The sequence below is a fragment of the Ascaphus truei genome, chromosome 7 (genome assembly GCF_040206685.1).
Source record: "Ascaphus truei isolate aAscTru1 chromosome 7, aAscTru1.hap1, whole genome shotgun sequence".
In the NCBI taxonomy this organism is placed as follows: Eukaryota; Metazoa; Chordata; class Amphibia; order Anura; family Ascaphidae; genus Ascaphus; species Ascaphus truei.
The window spans coordinates 110,766,318-110,784,718 of NC_134489.1; the positions used below are offsets into that span (position 1 = coordinate 110,766,318).

General features: G+C 54.8%; 1 protein-coding gene across 1 annotated transcript in view; it reads left to right on the forward strand.

Moving 5' to 3' along the window:
• Positions 1-18,401, forward strand: part of LOC142500019 (kalirin-like) — a 297,527-nt gene that overhangs the window by 252,864 nt on the left and 26,262 nt on the right. The window contains exons 18-20 of the mRNA XM_075610076.1: positions 3,856-4,021; positions 4,458-4,579; positions 12,247-12,378. Coding sequence (XP_075466191.1) covers positions 3,856-4,021; positions 4,458-4,579; positions 12,247-12,378 — 420 coding nt within the window. The remainder of the gene's footprint in view (positions 1-3,855; positions 4,022-4,457; positions 4,580-12,246; positions 12,379-18,401) is intronic.

Genomic DNA, 18,401 nt, shown 5'->3' on the forward strand with positions numbered 1-18,401 from the left:
GCGTCTTTCCGCTCCGAGATATTTCTCTGAGCAAAACACAGCGCACCGACATCGGGCCACGGAAAATAGTTCCGCTGTCAACGTGAGATACCGGCGCTTCCCAGCGAGCCATTCCCCGGCGCTTCCCAGCGAGCCATTCCCCGGCGCTTCCCAGCGAGCCATTCCCCGGCGCTTCCCAGCGAGCCATTCCCCGGCGCTTCCCAGCGAGCCATTCCCCGGCGCTTCCCAGCGAGCCATTCCCCGGCGCTTCCCAGCGAGCCATTCCCCGGCGCTTCCCAGCGAGCCATTCCCCGGCGCTTCCCAGCGAGCCATTCCCCGGCGCTTCCCAGCGAGCCATTCCCCGGCGCTTCCCAGCGAGCCATTCCCCGGCGCCTCCCAGCGAGCCATTCCCCGGCGCTTCCCAGCGAGCCATACCGGCGCTTCCCAGCGAGCCATACCGGCGCTTCCCAGCGAGCCATTCCCCGGCGCTTCCCAGCGAGCCATTCCCCGGCGCTTCCCAGCGAGCCATTCCCCGGCGCTTCCCAGCGAGCCATTCCCCGGCGCTTCCCAGCGAGCCATTCCCCGGCGCTTCCCAGCGAGCCATACCGGCGCTTCCCAGCGAGCCATTCCCCGGCGCTTCCCAGCGAGCCATTCCCCGGCGCTTCCCAGCGAGCCATTCCCCGGCGCTTCCCAGCGAGCCATACCGGCGCTTCCCAGCGAGCCATTCCCCGGCGCTTCCCAGCGAGCCATACCGGCGCTTCCCAGCGAGCCATTCCCCGGCGCTTCCCAGCGAGCCATTCCCCGGCGCTTCCCAGCGAGCCATTCCCCGGCGCTTCCCACCGAGCCATTCCCCGGCGCTTCCCAGCGAGCCATACCGGCGCTTCCCAGCGAGCCATACCGGCGCTTCCCAGCGAGCCATACCGGCGCTTCCCAGCGAGCCATTCCCCGGCGCTTCCCAGCGAGCCATTCCCCGGCGCTTCCCAGCGAGCCATTCCCAGGCGCTTCCCAGCGAGCCATTCCCCGGCGCTTCCCAGCGAGCCATTCCCCGGCGCTTCCCAGCGAGCCATTCCCCGGCGCTTCCCAGCGAGCCATTCCCCGGCGCTTCCCAGCGAGCCATTCCCCGGCGCTTCCCAGCGAGCCATTCCCTGGCGCTTCCCAGCGAGCCATTCCCCGGCGCTTCCCAGCGAGCCATACCCCGGCGCTTCCCAGCGAGCCATACCGGCGCTTCCCAGCGAGCCATTCCCCGGCGCTTCCCAGCGAGCCATTCCCCGGCGCTTCCCAGCGAGCCATTCCCCGGCGCTTCCCAGCGAGCCATACCGGCGCTTCCCAGCGAGCCATTCCCCGGCGCTTCCCAGCGAGCCATACCGGCGCTTCCCAGCGAGCCATTCCCCGGCGCTTCCCAGCGAGCCATTCCCCGGCGCTTCCCAGCGAGCCATTCCCCGGCGCTTCCCACCGAGCCATTCCCCGGCGCTTCCCAGCGAGCCATACCGGCGCTTCCCAGCGAGCCATACCGGCGCTTCCCAGCGAGCCATACCGGCGCTTCCCAGCGAGCCATTCCCCGGCGCTTCCCAGCGAGCCATTCCCCGGCGCTTCCCAGCGAGCCATACCGGCGCTTCCCAGCGAGCCATTCCCCGGCGCTTCCCAGCGAGCCATTCCCCGGCGCTTCCCAGCGAGCCATACCGGCGCTTCCCAGCGAGCCATTCCCCGGCGCTTCCCAGCGAGCCATTCCCCGGCGCTTCCCAGCGAGCCATTCCCCGGCGCTTCCCAGCGAGCCATTCCCTGGCGCTTCCCAGCGAGCCATTCCCCGGCGCTTCCCAGCGAGCCATACCGGCGCTTCCCAGCGAGCCATACCGGCGCTTCCCAGCGAGCCATTCCCCGGCGCTTCCCAGCGAGCCATTCCCCGGCGCTTCCCAGCGAGCCATTCCCCGGCGCTTCCCAGCGAGCCATACCGGCGCTTCCCAGCGAGCCATTCCCCGGCGCTTCCCAGCGAGCCATTCCCCGGCGCTTCCCAGCGAGCCATTCCCCGGCGCTTCCCAGCGAGCCATTCCCCGGTGCTTCCCAGCGAGCCATACCGGCGCTTCCCAGCGAGCCATACCGGCGCTTCCCAGCGAGCCATTCCCCGGCGCTTCCCAGCGAGCCATTCCCCGGCGCTTCCCAGCGAGCCATACCGGCGCTTCCCAGCGAGCCATACCGGCGCTTCCCAGCGAGCCATTCCCCGGCGCTTCCCAGCGAGCCATTCCCCGGCGCTTCCCAGCGAGCCATTCCCCGGCGCTTCCCAGCGAGCCATACCGGCGCTTCCCAGCGAGCCATACCGGCGCTTCCCAGCGAGCCATTCCCCGGTGCTTCCCAGCGAGCCATTCCCCGGCGCTTCCCAGCGAGCCATTCCCCGGCGCTTCCCAGCGAGCCATTCCCCGGCGCTTCCCAGCGAGCCATACCGGCGCTTCCCAGCGAGCCATTCCCCGGCGCTTCCCAGCGAGCCATACCGGCGCTTCCCAGCGAGCCATTCCCCGGCGCCTCCCAGCGAGCCATTCCCCGGCGCTTCCCAGCGAGCCATTCCCCGGCGCTTCCCAGCGAGCCATTCCCCGGCGCTTCCCAGCGAGCCATTCCCCGGCGCTTCCCAGCGAGCCATTCCCCGGCGCTTCCCAGCGAGCCATACCGGCGCTTCCCAGCGAGCCATTCCCCGGCGCTTCCCAGCGAGCCATTCCCCGGCGCTTCCCAGCGAGCCATTCCCCGGCGCTTCCCAGCGAGCCATTCCCCGGTGCTTCCCAGCGAGCCATACCGGCGCTTCCCAGCGAGCCATTCCCCGGCGCTTCCCAGCGAGCCATTCCCCGGCGCTTCCCAGCGAGCCATTCCCCGGCGCCTCCCAGCGAGCCATTCCCCGGCGCTTCCCAGCGAGCCATTCCCCGGCGCTTCCCAGCGAGCCATTCCCCGGCGCTTCCCAGCGAGCCATTCCCCGGCGCTTCCCAGCGAGCCATTCCCCGGCGCTTCCCAGCGAGCCATTCCCCGGCGCTTCCCAGCGAGCCATTCCCCGGCGCTTCCCAGCGAGCCATTCCCCGGCGCTTCCCAGCGAGCCATTCCCCGGCGCGCCTGCAGTTTACTGTACGCTGAGATGAGTTTGCCGGTAAAACGCGCACTTTGGGATTTATATGTATATACATAAGTGATAACATCCCTGGTTTCCACGCGGCTGTAATTATCTGATGGTTCCAAGCGTGAAAGAGTGACTCGCTGTGTGCGCTCGTGTGCATGTCATTACCCAGAATCCTGGCTGCATTGGAAGTGCCGTATGCCAAGAGATAATGGGGAATGGCAGGTGTGTGGACCTGGCTGAGACGTGAATGTGCTCACGTGGGATTTGTATTTACTGAGCATGAACCAGTAAGAGACCAGCAGAGCGGCGCCACAGCTCCGCAGGCGCCGGCGGGTACCAAAGGGGCACCTGGTGCATAATAGAGATGACAGCTGGTGTGTCTGTGTGAGTGAGTGTGTGTGTCTGTGTGAGTGTGTAAGTGTGTGTGAGTGAGTGTGTCTGTGTGTGAGTGTGTAAGTGTGTGTGAGTGAGTAAGTGTCTGTGTGAGTGAGTGTGTGTGTCTGTGTGAGTGTGTAAGTGTGTGTGAGTGAGTAAGTGTCTGTGTGAGTGAGTGTGTTTGTCTGTGTGAGTGTGTAAGTGTGTGTGAGTGAGTGTGTCTGTGTGTGAGTGTGTAAGTGTGTGTGAGTGAGTAAGTGTCTGTGTGAGTGAGTGTGTGTGTCTGTGTGAGTGTGTAAGTGTGTGTGAGTGAGTAAGTGTCTGTGTGAGTGTGTGTCTGTGTGAGTGTGTGTGTGAGCACACCCTGAAAGGGCAGCACAGCACTGACACAATGTTTCTTTGTTGTTCAGTTGCTCCTGAGGTCCTTGTGCCACTAGTGGACGTGACGTGTGTGCTCGGGGACACGGTGACCTTACACTGCAGGGTTTGTGGCCGACCAAAGCCAAGCATCACGTGGAAGGGACCAGATCAAAATGTTCTTGACAGTGACAGCAACACGTACACGGTGTCCGCCAGGTAAGGGCGTCCCCCTGTGCTTCTCAGGAAACGTGGACTGCAGGAAGTGGGGCAGTGTAGTGGTTAAAGTGTCCCCTTTAATACAAACACACCCGGGTTTCATTCTGAGACTTTCTACTTATGGAAAATAATAATAATTGCTTTTCCTGGGACTGTGATAAATCCCGGGCTGTTTTCTCACCCGTTTTTACAGCTGGTGACGTTGATATAAAACGCCCTATGTTTCCAGACAAGGGGTGGCCAGTTCCAGTCCTCCAGGGATAAAGACATCCCTGCTTCAGCACCTGTGCTGAAGCAGGGATAGCCTGAAAACCTGACCTGTTAGTGGCCTGGAGGACTGGATTTGGCCACCCCTGTTTTAGACGGCATTATTCGGTGTGGGATGCGCAGTAGGTGTAACCGTGTCCCGCTCGCTGATCCGCTGCTCTCCTTGCAGTGACTCTGGAGACATCACCCTCAGGATCTGCAACCTGATGCCACAGGACAGCGGGATCTACACGTGTGTGGCTGGTAACGAGCTCGGCGTGGCTACAACATCCGCGACAATCAAAGTGCAAGGTACCACTGAGATAGAGTGTCACGAGAGTGACCAGTAGGTTAGTGCCAGCCAGTGGCGTAGCTGGATATGCGCGGGCCCCCGGGTTACAGCTGTGTCCCTGGGGCCCGCTCACCTGGGAGAAGCAAATGGTTTATTGTCAGTAACACTCCCAGAGTCCTCTATACGGAGCCAGGAAGTCAGGGAGATGGAGACGATCCGGTCTCCTAGAGAGACCTAGAACACAATGCTGGGTACTAACCTGTCTGAGAAGCTGTCGTCACGTGAAGCGCTAACCTGCAGGCCGCGCCAGGGAGGGGGAGACGTTCCGGTCTCCTAGAGAGACCTAGAACACACTGCTGGGTACTAACCTGTCTGAGAAGCATGCGTCACGTGAAGCGCTAACCTGCAGGCCGCGCCAGGGAGGGGGAGACGTTCCGGTCTCCTAGATAGACCTAGAACACACTGCTGGGTACTAACCTGTCTGAGAAGCATGCGTCACGTGAAGCGCTAACCTGCAGGCCGCGCCAGGGATGGGGAGACGTTCCGGTCTCCTAGAGACCTAGAATACACTGCTGGGTAGTCGTTCAGCGTCATTATGATGCATAATATGCGACACGCATAAACACAAACATTATTTCTCTGAATCTGTCTGGCAGCAGCTTATTATCTTACTTATACACATCAGTACCCGGCGCCGGATCCACTTCTCAGTTGCCGGGTCCGGGTAGCTGGGGAAGCGCCAGGTACCGGGTAATTTCCGGGTACTCGTTAGATCACTAATACTGTAGTTACATACATGCTGCGGTCCCATTGCGTACGTTAATGCGGGGTGTGCCTGTGTTACATACATGCTGCGGTCCCATTGCGTACGTTAATGCGGGGTGTGCCTGTGTTACATACATGCTGCGGTCCCATTGCGTACGTTAATGCGGGGTGTGCCTGTGTTACATACATGCTGCGGTCCCATTGCGTACGTTAATGCGGGGTGTGCCTGTGTTACATACATGCTGCGGTCCCATTGCGTACGTTAATGCAGGGTATGCCTGTGTTACATACATGCTGCGGTCCCATTGCGTACGTTAATGCGGGGTGTGCCTGTGTTACATACATGCTGCGGTCACATTGCGTACGTTAATGCGGGGTGTGCCTGTGCATACATGCTGCGGTCCCATTGCGTACGTTAATGCGGGGTATGCCTGTGTTACATACATGCTGCGGTCCCATTGCGTACGTTAATGCGGGGTATGCCTGTGTTACATCCATGCGCCGGTCCCATTGCGTACGTTAATGCGGGGTGTGTCTGGGTTACGTACATGCGCCGGTCCCATTGCGTACGTTAATGCGGGGTATGCCTGTGTTACATACATGCTGCGGTCCCATTGCGTACGTTAATGCGGGGTGTGCCTGTGTTACATACATGCTGCGGTCCCATTGCGTACGTTAATGCGGGGTATGCCTGTGTTACATCCATGCGCTGGTCCCATTGCGTACGTTAATGCGGGGTGTGTCTGTGTTACGTACATGCGCCGGTCCCATTGCGTACGTTAATGCGGGGTATGCCTGTGTTACATACATGCTGCGGTCCCATTGCGTACGTTAATGCGGGGTGTGCCTGTGTTACATACATGCTGCGGTCCCATTGCGTACATTAATGCGGGGTATGCCTGTGTTACATCCATGCGCCGGTCCCATTGCGTACGTTAATGCGGGGTGTGTCTGTGTTACGTACATGCGCCGGTCCCATTGCGTACGTTAATGCGGGGTATGCCTGTGTTACATACATGCTGCGGTCCCATTGCGTACGTTAATGCGGGGTATGCCTGTGTTACATCCATGCGCCGGTCCCATTGCGTACGTTAATGCGGGGTGTGTCTGTGTTACGTACATGCGCCGGTCCCATTGCGTACGTTAATGCGGGGTATGCCTGTGTTACATACATGCTGCGGTCCCATTGCGTACGTTAATGCGGGGTGTGCCTGTGTTACATACATGCTGCGGTCCCATTGCGTACGTTAATGCGGGGTGTGTCTGTGTTACATACATGCTGCGGTCCCATTGTGTACGTTAATGCGGGGTGTGTCTGTGTTACATACATGCTGCGGTCCCATTGTGTACGTTAATGCGGGGTATGCCTGTGTTACATCCATGCGCCGGTCCCATTGCGTACGTTAATGCGGGGTGTGTCTGTGTTACGTACATGCGCCGGTCCCATTGCGTACGTTAATGCGGGGTATGCCTGTGTTACATACATGCTGCGGTCCCATTGCGTACGTTAATGCGGGGTGTGCCTGTGTTACATACATGCTGCGGTCCCATTGCGTACGTTAATGCGGGGTATGCCTGTGTTACATACATGCTGCGGTTCCATTGCGTACGTTAATGCGGGGTGTGCCTGTGTTACATACATGCTGCAGTCCCATTGCGTACGTTAATGCGGGGTGTGCCTGTGTTACATACATGCTGCGGTCCCATTGCGTACGTTAATGCGGGGTGTGCCTGTGTTACATACATGCTGCGGTCCCATTGCGTACGTTAATGCGGGGTATGCCTGTGTTACATCCATGCTGCGGTCCCATTGCGTACGTTAATGCGGGGTGTGCCTGTGTTACATACATGCTGCGGTCCCATTGCGTACGTTAATGCGGGGTATGCCTGTGTTACATACATGCTGCGGTCCCATTGCGTACGTTAATGCGGGGTGTGCCTGTGTTACATACATGCTGCGGTCCCATTGCGTACGTTAATGCAGGGTATGCCTGTGTTACATCCATGCGCCGGTGCCATTGCGTACGTTAATGCGGGGTATGTCTGTAGTTACATACATGCTGCGGTCCCATTGTGTACGTTAATGCGGGGTATGCCTGTGTTACATACATGCTCCGGTCCCATTGCGTACGTTAATGCGGGGTGTGCCTGTGTTACATACATGCTTCGGTCCCATTGCGTACGTTAATGCGGGGTGTGCCTGTGTTACATACGTGCTGCGGTCCCATTGCGTACGTTAATGCGGGGTGTGCCTGTGTTACATACATGCTGCGGTCCCATTGCGTACGTTAATGCGGGGTGTGCCTGTGTTACATACATGCTGCGGTCCCATTGCGTACGTTAATGCGGGGTATGCCTGTGTTACATACATGCTGCGGTCCCATTGCGTACGTTAATGCGGGGTGTGTCTGTGTTACATACATGCTGCGGTTCCATTGCGTACGTTAATGCGGGGTGTGCCTGTGTTACATACATGCTGCGGTTCCATTGCGTACGTTAATGCGGGGTGTGCCTGTGTTACATGCTGCGATCCCATTACGTACGTTAATGCGGGGTGTGCCTGTGTTACATGCTGCGGTCCCATTGCGTACGTTAATGCGGGGTGTGCCTGTGTTACATACATGCTGCGGTCCCATTGCGTACGTTAATGCGGGGTATGTCTGTGTTACATACATGCTGCGGTCCCATTGCGTACGTTAATGCGGGGTGTGCCTGTGTTACATACATGCTCCGGTCCCATTGCGTATGTTAATGCGGGGTATGTCTGTAGTTACATACATGCTGCGGTCCCATTGTGTACGTTAATGCGGGGTATGCCTGTGTTACATACATGCTCCGGTCCCATTGCGTACGTTAATGCGGGGTGTGCCTGTGTTACATACATGCTTCGGTCCCATTCCGTACGTTAATGCGGGGTATGTCTGTGTTACATACATGCTCCGGTCCCATTGCGTACGTTAATGCGGGGTATGTCTGTGTTACATACATGCTCCGGTCCCATTGCGTACGTTAATGCGGGGTATGCCTGTGTTACATGCTGCGGTACCATTGCGTACGTTAATGCGGGGTGTGCCTGTGTTACATACATGCTTCGGTCCCATTGCGTACGTTAATGCGGGGTATGCCTGTAGTTACATACATGCTGCGGTCCCATTGCGTACGTTAATGCGGGGTGTGCCTGTGTTACATACAAGCTGCGGTCCCATTGCGTACGTTAATTCGGGGTGTGCCTGTGTTACATACATGCTCCGGTCCCATTGCGTACGTTAATGCGGGGTGTGCTTGTGTTACATACAAGCTGCGGTCCCATTGCGTACGTTAATGCGGGGTATGCCTGTGTTACATACATGCTGCGGTCCCATTGCGTACGTTAATGTGGGGTGTGCCTGTATTACATACATGCTGCGGTCCCATTGCGTACGTTAATGCGGGGTGTGCCTGTGTTACATACATGCTGCGGTCCCATTGCGTACGTTAATGCGGGGTGTGCCTGTGTTACATGCTGCGGTCCCATTGCGTACGTTAATGCGGGGTGTGCCTGTGTTACATACATGCTGCGGTCCCATTGCGTACGTTAATGCGGGGTGTGCCTGTGTTACATACATGCTGCGGTCCCATTGAGTACGTTAATGCGGGGTGTGCCTGTGTTACATACATGCTGCGGTCCCATTGCATACGTTAATGCGGGGTGTGCCTGTGTTACATACATGCTGCGGTCCCATTGCGTGCGTTAATGCGGGGTGTGCCTGTGTTACATACATGCTGCGGTCCCATTGCGTACGTTAATGCGGGGTATGCCTGTGTTACATCCATGCGCCGGTCCCATTGCGTACGTTAATGCGGGGTGTGTCTGTGTTACATACATGCTGCGGTCCCATTGCGTACGTTAATGCGGGGTGTGCCTGTGTTACATACATGCTGCGGTCCCATTGCGTACGTTAATGCGGGGTGTGCCTGTGTTACATACATGCTGCGGTCCCATTGCGTACGTTAATGCGGGGTGTGCCTGTGTTACATACATGCTGCGGTTCCATTGCGTTCGTTAATGCGGGGTGTGCCTGTGTTACATACATGCTGCGGTCCCATTGCGTACGTTAATGCGGGGTGTGCCTGTGTTACATACATGCTGCGGTCCCATTGCGTAGGTTAATGCGGGGTGTGCCTGTGTTACATACATGCTGCGGTCCCATTGCGTAGGTTAATGCGGGGTGTGCCTGTGTTACATACATACTGCGGTCCCATTGCGTACGTTAATGCGGGGTGTGCCTGTGTTACATACATGCTGCGCTCCCATTGAGTACGTTAATGCGGGGTGTGCCTGTGTTACATACATGCTGCGGTCCCATTGCGTACGTTAATGCGGGGTGTGCCTGTGTTACATACATGCTGCGGTTCCATTGCGTACGTTAATGCGGGGTGTGCCTGTGTTACATACATGCTGCGGTCCCATTGCGTACGTTAATGCGGGGTGTGCCTGTGTTACATACATGCTGCGGTCCCATTGCGTACGTTAATGAGGGGTGTGCCTGTGTTACATACATGCTGCGGTCCCATTGCGTACGTTAATGCGGGTTGTGCCTGTGTTACATACATGCTGCGGTTCCATTGCGTACGTTAATGCGGGGTGTGCCTGTGTTACATACATGCTGCGATCCCATTGCGTACGTTAATGCGGGGTGTGCCTGTGTTACATACATGCTGCGGTCCCATTGTGCACGTAAATGCGGGGTGTGCCTGTGTTACATACATGCTGCGGTCCCATTGCGTACGTTAATGCGGGTATGCCTGTGTTACATACATGCTGCGGTCCCATTGCGTACGTTAATGCGGGTATGCCTGTGTTACATACATGCTGCGGTCCCATTGCGTACGTTAATGCGGGTATGCCTGTGTTACATACATGCTGCGGTCCCATTGCGTACGTTAATGCGGGTATGCCTGTGTTACATACATGCTGCGGTCCCATTGCGTACGTTAATGCGGGGTGTGCCTGTGTTACATACATGCTGCGCTCCCATTGAGTACGTTAATGCGGGGTGTGCCTGTGTTACATACATGCTGCGGTCCCATTGCGTACGTTAATGCGGGGTGTGCCTGTGTTACATACATGCTGCGGTTCCATTGCGTACGTTAATGCGGGGTGTGCCTGTGTTACATACATGCTGCGGTCCCATTGCGTACGTTAATGCGGGGTGTGCCTGTGTTACATACATGCTGCGGTCCCATTGCGTACGTTAATGAGGGGTGTGCCTGTGTTACATACATGCTGCGGTCCCATTGCGTACGTTAATGCGGGTTGTGCCTGTGTTACATACATGCTGCGGTTCCATTGCGTACGTTAATGCGGGGTGTGCCTGTGTTACATACATGCTGCGATCCCATTGCGTACGTTAATGCGGGGTGTGCCTGTGTTACATACATGCTGCGGTCCCATTGTGCACGTAAATGCGGGGTGTGCCTGTGTTACATACATGCTGCGGTCCCATTGCGTACGTTAATGCGGGTATGCCTGTGTTACATACATGCTGCGGTTCCATTGCGTACGTTAATGCGGGTATGCCTGTGTTACATACATGCTGCGGTCCCATTGCGTACGTTAATGCGGGTATGCCTGTGTTACATACATGCTGCGGTCCCATTGCGTACGTTAATGCGGGTATGCCTGTGTTACATACATGCTGCGGTCCCATTGCGTACGTTAATGCGGGGTGTGCCTGTGTTACATACATGCTGCGGTCCCATTGCGTACGTTAATGCGGGGTGTGCCTGTGTTACATACATGCTGCAGTCCCATTGCGTACGTTAATGCGGGGTGTGCCTGTGTTACATACATGCTGCGGTCCCATTGCGTACGTTAATGTGGGGTGTGCCTGTGTTACATACATGCTGCGGTCCCATTGCGTACGTTAATGCGGGGTATGTCTGTGTTACATACATGCTGCGGTCCCATTGCGTACGTTAATGCGGAGTGTGCCTGTGTTACATACATGCTGCGGTCCCATTGTGTACGTTAATGCGGGGTGTGCCTGTGTTACATACATGCTGCGTTCCCATTGCGTACGTTAATGCGGGGTGTGCCTGTGTTACATACATGCTGCGGTCCCATTGCGTACGTTAATGCGGGGTGTGCCTGTGTTACATAGTTACATACATGCTCCGGTCCCATTGTGTACGTTAATGCGGGGTGTGTCTGTGTTACATACAAGCTGCGGTCCCATTGCGTACGTAAATGCGGGGTGTGCCTGTGTTACATACATGCTGCGGTCCCATTGCGTACGTTAATGCGGGGTGTGCCTGTGTTACATAGTTACATACATGCTCCGGTCCCATTGTGTACGTTAATGCGGGGTGTGTCTGTGTTACATACAAGCTGCGGTCCCATTGCGTACGTAAATGCGGGGTGTGCCTGTGTTACATACATGCTCCGGTCCCATTGCGTACGTTAATGCGGGGTGTGCCTGTATAGTGTGTGTGTGTGTGTGTGTATGCGGGGTGTGCCTGTATAGTGTGTGTGTATGCGGGGTATGCCTGTATAGTGTGTGTGTGTGTGTGTGTGTGTATGCGGGGTATGCCTGTATAGTGTGTGTGTATGCGGGGTATGCCTGTATAGTGTGTGTGTGTGTGTATGCGGGGTATGCCTGTATAGTGTGTGTGTGTGTGTGTGTGTGTGTATGCGGGGTGTGCCTGTACATACTGTAGATATATAGCTAAATAGATATACACGCACACACAAACTGTATATGAAGAGTCAGACTATATATACTCTTCATGTAATATAAATATATCTATGTTAAATAATGTCTTTATATGACTTGGATAAGGGTGAGGTGCGAGGAAGGAACGCGGAACCAGCAGGCACCTCCTGGCTGTGAGGGGGTTACCCTCTGCTGGGGGTCTCCTGACCTCCTCTCCTCTTCCTTAGGAGTCCCCAGTGCTCCGGGACGGCCCCTCGCGCAGGAGAGAAGCAGTTACTCCGTGATCCTGCGCTGGCTGCCGCCATCCAGTACCGGAAACTGCACCATCTCCAGCTACACCATGGAGTATCGGGAGGAAGGTACAGTGAGACTGAGTATCACACAGCGCAGGCCCCACACACTGCTCTGTGTATAATACCACCCGCACGATGCTCTGTGTATAATACCACCCGCACGCTGCTCTGTGTATAATACCACCCGCACGCTGCTCTGTGTATAATACCACCCGCACGCTGCTCTGTGTATAATACCCGCACGCTGCTCTGTGTATAATACCACCCGCACGCTGCTCTGTGTATAATACCACCCGCACGCTGCTCTGTGTATAATACCACCCGCACGCTGCTCTGTGTATAATACCCGCACGCTGCTCTGTATATAATACCACCCGCACGGTGCTCTGTGTGTAATACCCACACGCTGCTCTGTGTATAATATCCGCACGCTGCTCTGTGTATAATACCCTGTGGCAGGACGACCTGTAGCCGAGGTCAGGGAACAGTCCACACGTGTTCTCACGTTGGGAGAAAACTGACTAACACAGCAGTCCTAGCTAGCAGGCTGGCTGGCTAAACCATAACCAAACCTTAAGAGTCTTTTTAAGCAGTCATGCAAACAAATGAAAGAAATCTTACTTTGGCTGCAGTAAGTAGTGTGCTGTATCCTTCTGGCTAGCAGCACAGATATCCATGTGCTCTCCTCTGAGACAGGCAGCTACTGCTGGTAACAAGATCCTTATCTACCTTGCTGGCTCTCAGGTGTCAGCTTACTTCCTGACTACCTAACTTCCACCTGAATTAACCCTTATGAGTGCTGGATGAAGCACACAGACATATGTTTCCCAGGCATAATTGATAGGGTTTGACTTCACCCTGTCACATACCTCCCCTGTTTGTGTGTGGCTAGTGTCCCACACGGCTGAAGCCCGACCCTCCACTCCTTCTCTTGACAAAAAAATCAGCATTTCCATGGTCCTTTCCAGGTCTATGCTGAATATCAAAAGAGAAGGGTTGGAGGGCCATATACCACCTGGTCAACCTTGGATTTGTGTCCTTCATGGTGTTTAACCACTTCAAGGGCGCATGGTCAGTGACCAGGGTGAAGTGTACTCCGGCGACATAATGTCTCAAGGCCTCAATTGCCCATTTTACAGCGAGGCACTCCTTCTCAATAACGGAATACCTCACTTCCCTTGGGAACAGCTTCCTGCTGATGAACAGTATGGGGTGTTCAACACCATCAAATTGCTGAGACAGCACTGCTCCCAGTCCTACCTCTGAGGCATCCGTCTGGATGATGAAGGGCTCATTAAAATCTGGGCTCAGAAGAGCGGGGCCCTCTGACAGGCACTTTTTTAGCATGTCAAAGGCATCTTGGCACTCCCAAGACCATTTAACTTGGGTCGGGGCACTCTTTTTTGTCAGATCTGTAAGGGGTGCAGATATTTCTGAAAAATTGGGGATAAACAGCCGGTAATACCCTGCTAACCCCAAAAGGGAGCGGACCTGTGTCTTTGTCTGTGGGGTGGGGACTTCCTTTATGGCGGCCACCTTGCTAGCTAGTGGCCTTACTATCCCTCCCCCAACGGCATAGCCCAAGTACTTTGTAGTGGATTTACCCAGGGCACATTTTTTGGGATTTGCAGTGAGCCCTGCTTCTCTTAAGGACGTTAGGACTGCCCTTAACCTTTTTATATGAGACTGCCAGTGTCTGCTATAGATGACAATGTCATCCAAGTAGGCCGCGGCATATGCCCTATGGGGTTGTAGTACCTTGTCCATTAACCTTTGGAACGTGGCTGGAGCCCCATGTAACCCAAATGGCATAGTGACGAATTGGTATAACCCGAGAGGGGTGGCGAAGGCAGTTTTGCATTTGGATTCTTCCGCTAGAGGTATCTGCCAATATCCTTTCGTGAGATCTAGGGTAGAGATATACTCTGCTTTACCAAGCGAGTCAAGCAATTCATCCACCCTAGGCATTGGATATGCATCAAATCTGGATACAGCATTTACCTTTCGCAGATCCACGCAAAACCTCATCTTCCCATCTGGTTTAGGGACCAACACGATAGAGCTACACCATTCGCTGTGGGACTCCTCGATCACGCCCAATTCCAACATGTCTATTATCTCCCTCTCTACCAGGTCTTTTCGGCCCTCTGGCAATCTATAGGGACGGGACCGTACTTTTACGCCAGGTTCTGTCTCAATCCTATGGGACACTAAATCAGTCTGCCCTGGCAGCTCCGAAAAAACATCTGGGAACTGGTCACATAATTCTAGTAGGTCTGACCTTTGTTCCGTTGTTAACTGCCCTTTGTTCCGTTGTTAACTGCCCTCTCATGGGAACCTGATGGTCATTGTACGTACTACCCTTTGGAAGCTGCGGACCCAAATCCGTCTCTCCTTCCCGAGGATGGATGAACAGCGATCTCATCGTTTTCCAGGGTTTCAGGAGGTTCACGTGGTAGATTTGTTTACCCTTCCTGGACCCTGGTTGAGAGATCTCATAGTTCACCTCCCCGGTGCGGCGGAGAACTTGGAAAGGACCCTGCCACTTCGCAAGGAGTTTACTCTCTGATGTCGGTAGTAGTAGCATCACTTGGTCCCCAGGTTGGAAGACCCTCAAGCGAGCATTGTGGTTATACTGTCTTTCTTGACGTTCTTGAGCAGATTTGAGGTTTTCCTTAGCAAACCGACCTATCATGTCTAGGCGATTTCTAAGGTCTATGACATACTGAAGGGTATTCTTGGAGGGGGAGGGCTCCTCCTCCCAGGATTCCTTCAGTAGGTCGAGAATACCCCGAGGTTGGCGTCCATATAGGAGCTCAAACGGGGAGAAGCCTGTAGATGATTGGGGAACTTCTCGTACCGCAAACAACAGGAAAGGGAGAAGTTCATCCCAAGCTCGCTTTTCAGTGTCCACAAACTTCCTAAGCATGGTTTTTAAAGTACGGTTAAACCTCTCTACCAATCCATCAGTCTGAGGATGGTAGACTGAGGTCCGGACGGATTTTACCTCCAATAACTTCAGGACATCCTGCATTAACTTTGCCATGAAATTTGTTCCCTGGTCAGTTAACATTACTTGGGGAAGTCCTACCCTAGATAACAGTTCTAACAGCCTGTGAGCAACCTGTTTAGCAGTGGCTGATCTCAGAGGGAAGGCCTCAGGATATCTGGTGGCATAATCTACCACAACGAGTATAAATTTATGTCCCTTCGCAGAGGGTTCTAAAGGTCCGACCAGATCTACCCCAATTCTCTCGAATGGGACGGCTACCAAGGGCAGAGGAACCAAGGGAGCTGGCTTCTGTCCTTTTTGGCTAGTTAACTGGCATTCAGGACATGTCTCACATAGTTTCATGATGTCACCATGTATGCCTGGCCAGTAAAACCGGGACGAGATGCGGTCCGTGGTTTTATCTCTGCCCAAATGACCACCCCATGGGAGAGTATGGGCTAGGGTGAACACCGTTTTAATCAACCCTTTAGGGACTAGCATCTGTCGAATGACCTCCCCTGTTTGTGTAACCTTATTCACACGATATAGAATGTCATTCAACAGTTCAAAATGTGGAAACACTTTTACACCCTGTTCATCCATTATCTTGTTGTTGACCTGTACCACCTTCTCATATTGTCTAGCCAGAGCTGGGTCCTCCCTCTGTCTCTGACGGAAGTCAGGAAGATCCAGGTCTGGCAAAATTCCCGTATCTATCTGTTCCCCACCCTGGTCATCCCCGGCCATGACCTGCAGTCCTTTGGGCTGACTAATGTTACCAAGAGTCCCAGCCTTTCTTAACCAGTCCTCTTTTTCCGCACGTCTCTGTTTACGTGTCTTTGGGACATGGTGTCTACGGGGAAAAATCTCTGGGGAAAAAGGGAACAAGTCTCCGGGCTTCTCCGGTACCAGATAAGTAGGCTCCGTAGGAGTAGGGGCCAACAATGTTTCGAGGTAGGGCCAGTCTCGGCCAAGTAGAACAGGAGCAGGTAGCCAGGGAGCAACTCCCACTAGTAGGCTAGCCTCTTGATCCTGGATACGCAGTAGAACACTCGCCGTCGGGTATCTCTTTGTATCCCCATGGATACACTCGATATTCCAAGGAGAGTCATAAGATAGTCTATTGCTTGGAATTAGGCCCTCTAGGATCAGGGTTTTTCCCGAGTCCAGCATGGCGTTTACTTTTGTCCCCTCCAGAGATGCTGGGACTAACTACGGATTGTGGTCCCCTCGGAGACAAGCTGTGGCAGTGGTTCTGCCATATGAACAGTCCATCTCATCATCTCCTGAATCCGCAACCTCGGTCGTCAGCGGAAGCTCTCGACGGGGCTCGGTGTTTGGACCTCTCCGCTGTTGGATGGGGTCCTCCTTTCTGGTTGGTGGGGTTATCCTCTCCACCGGGTGGGTGACAGGAGTCCAGGTTCTCGGGGAATACTGTGGGTGGCGGCCTCCCTTGAGTGATCCAGTGGCCTCGGACCCAGGATGGGCGTCTCTGCGGGAGTTTGTACCAGGAACCCTCCGAGATGGGAAAGAGTCTTCCGATCGGGTTGACTGGATCTCCCAAGCTGGCGGGTTGTAGACCCCTCGATTGTCTGCTCTCCTGCCTCTAGCATCACCGGAAGCAACTGGTGTTTGCACCGGCCATTCCCAGCTATCCTGTTGGGTGTCGTCGCCCAGGAAGTTTTCCACCAAGAGGACCGCTGAATTCAGGGAAAATGCAGCGTGTCTTTTTACCCAGGAGCGGGAGGAGGGGGGCAATATCTGTATGAACTGCTCGAGCACAAACTGTTCAAGGATCTCTGACTTGTCATGTTTTTCCTGATGTATCCACCTGGTACATTAGTCTACTAAGCGGTGGGCTACGACCCGGGGTCTGTCTCTGTTTGTATATTTGACTGTCCGGAACCGCTGTCGGTAGGCCTCTGGAGTGAGGCCTAGGCGATCCAGAATAGCAGCCTTTAGTTGCTGATAGTCCATGGCCTTGTCTGCTGGAAGAGCCAGAGTCGTTACCCAGCGATCAACTGTCCAGCCGTGGGCCGTGGCTGCCCTTTCAAAAGTGAGGAGAAATGCCTCTGGGTCTTCGTTTGGCTTCATTTTATGCAGCATCACCGGTGGGTTATTTGGAATCCCTGCTCTGCCTGGGGCTGGGCCTTCGGACAGCAATTGGAGTAGCTTTTCCTCTTGCTGGGCCTGTCGCTCATCTTGCTGGGCTTGTCGCTCATCTTGCTGGGCTTGTCGCTCATCTTGCTGGGCTTGTTGCTCAGCTTGTTTCTCTGCTAGCTGGAGCTGTTGCTCAAGAAACTGAGAAAAAATTGTCTCCATTTTTTCCCCCCCCCCCCCGTCTGTGTGTGTGTGTGGCCCTTCAGATACAGGGCCCGTCCAAATCCCCCTTCTGACACCACCTGTGGCAGGACGGCCTGTAGCCGAGGTCAGGGAACAGTCCACACGTGTAGTTTCAGGATAAATGAAAACGTTCAGTGGCTTTATTTCACCACAGCAACATAACATGCGGGTACACTGTCCCTTTAAGAAAATAAATCCTGCTCCACGTTGGGAGAAAACTGACTAACACAGCAGTCCTAGCTAGCAGGCTGGCTGGCTAAACCATAACCAAACCTTAAGAGTCTTTTTAAGCAGTCATGCAAACAAATGAAACAAATCTTACTTTGGCTGCAGTAAGTAGTGTGCTGTATCCTTCTGGCTAGCAGCACATCTATCCATGTGCTCTCATCTGAGACAGGCAGCTACTGCTGGTAACAAGATCCTTATCTACCTTGCTGGCTCTCAGGTGTCAGCTTACTTCATGATTAGCTAGCTTCCACCTGAATTAACCCTTATGAGTGCTGGATGAAGCACTCAGACATATGTTTCCCAGGCATAATTGATAGGGTTTGACTTCACCCTGTCACATACCCGCACGTTGCTCTGTCTATAATACCCGCACGTTGCTCTGTCTATAATACCCGCACGCTGCTCTGTGTATAATACCCTGGGGTCTCAGCCTCACCCTGGGGCCTCACTCCAATTGGGGGATAGTGCAGCCATCTAACATGTTCCTGTCCCGTACCTCTGCAATAAGGGGTCCCTGGGGCTGTAC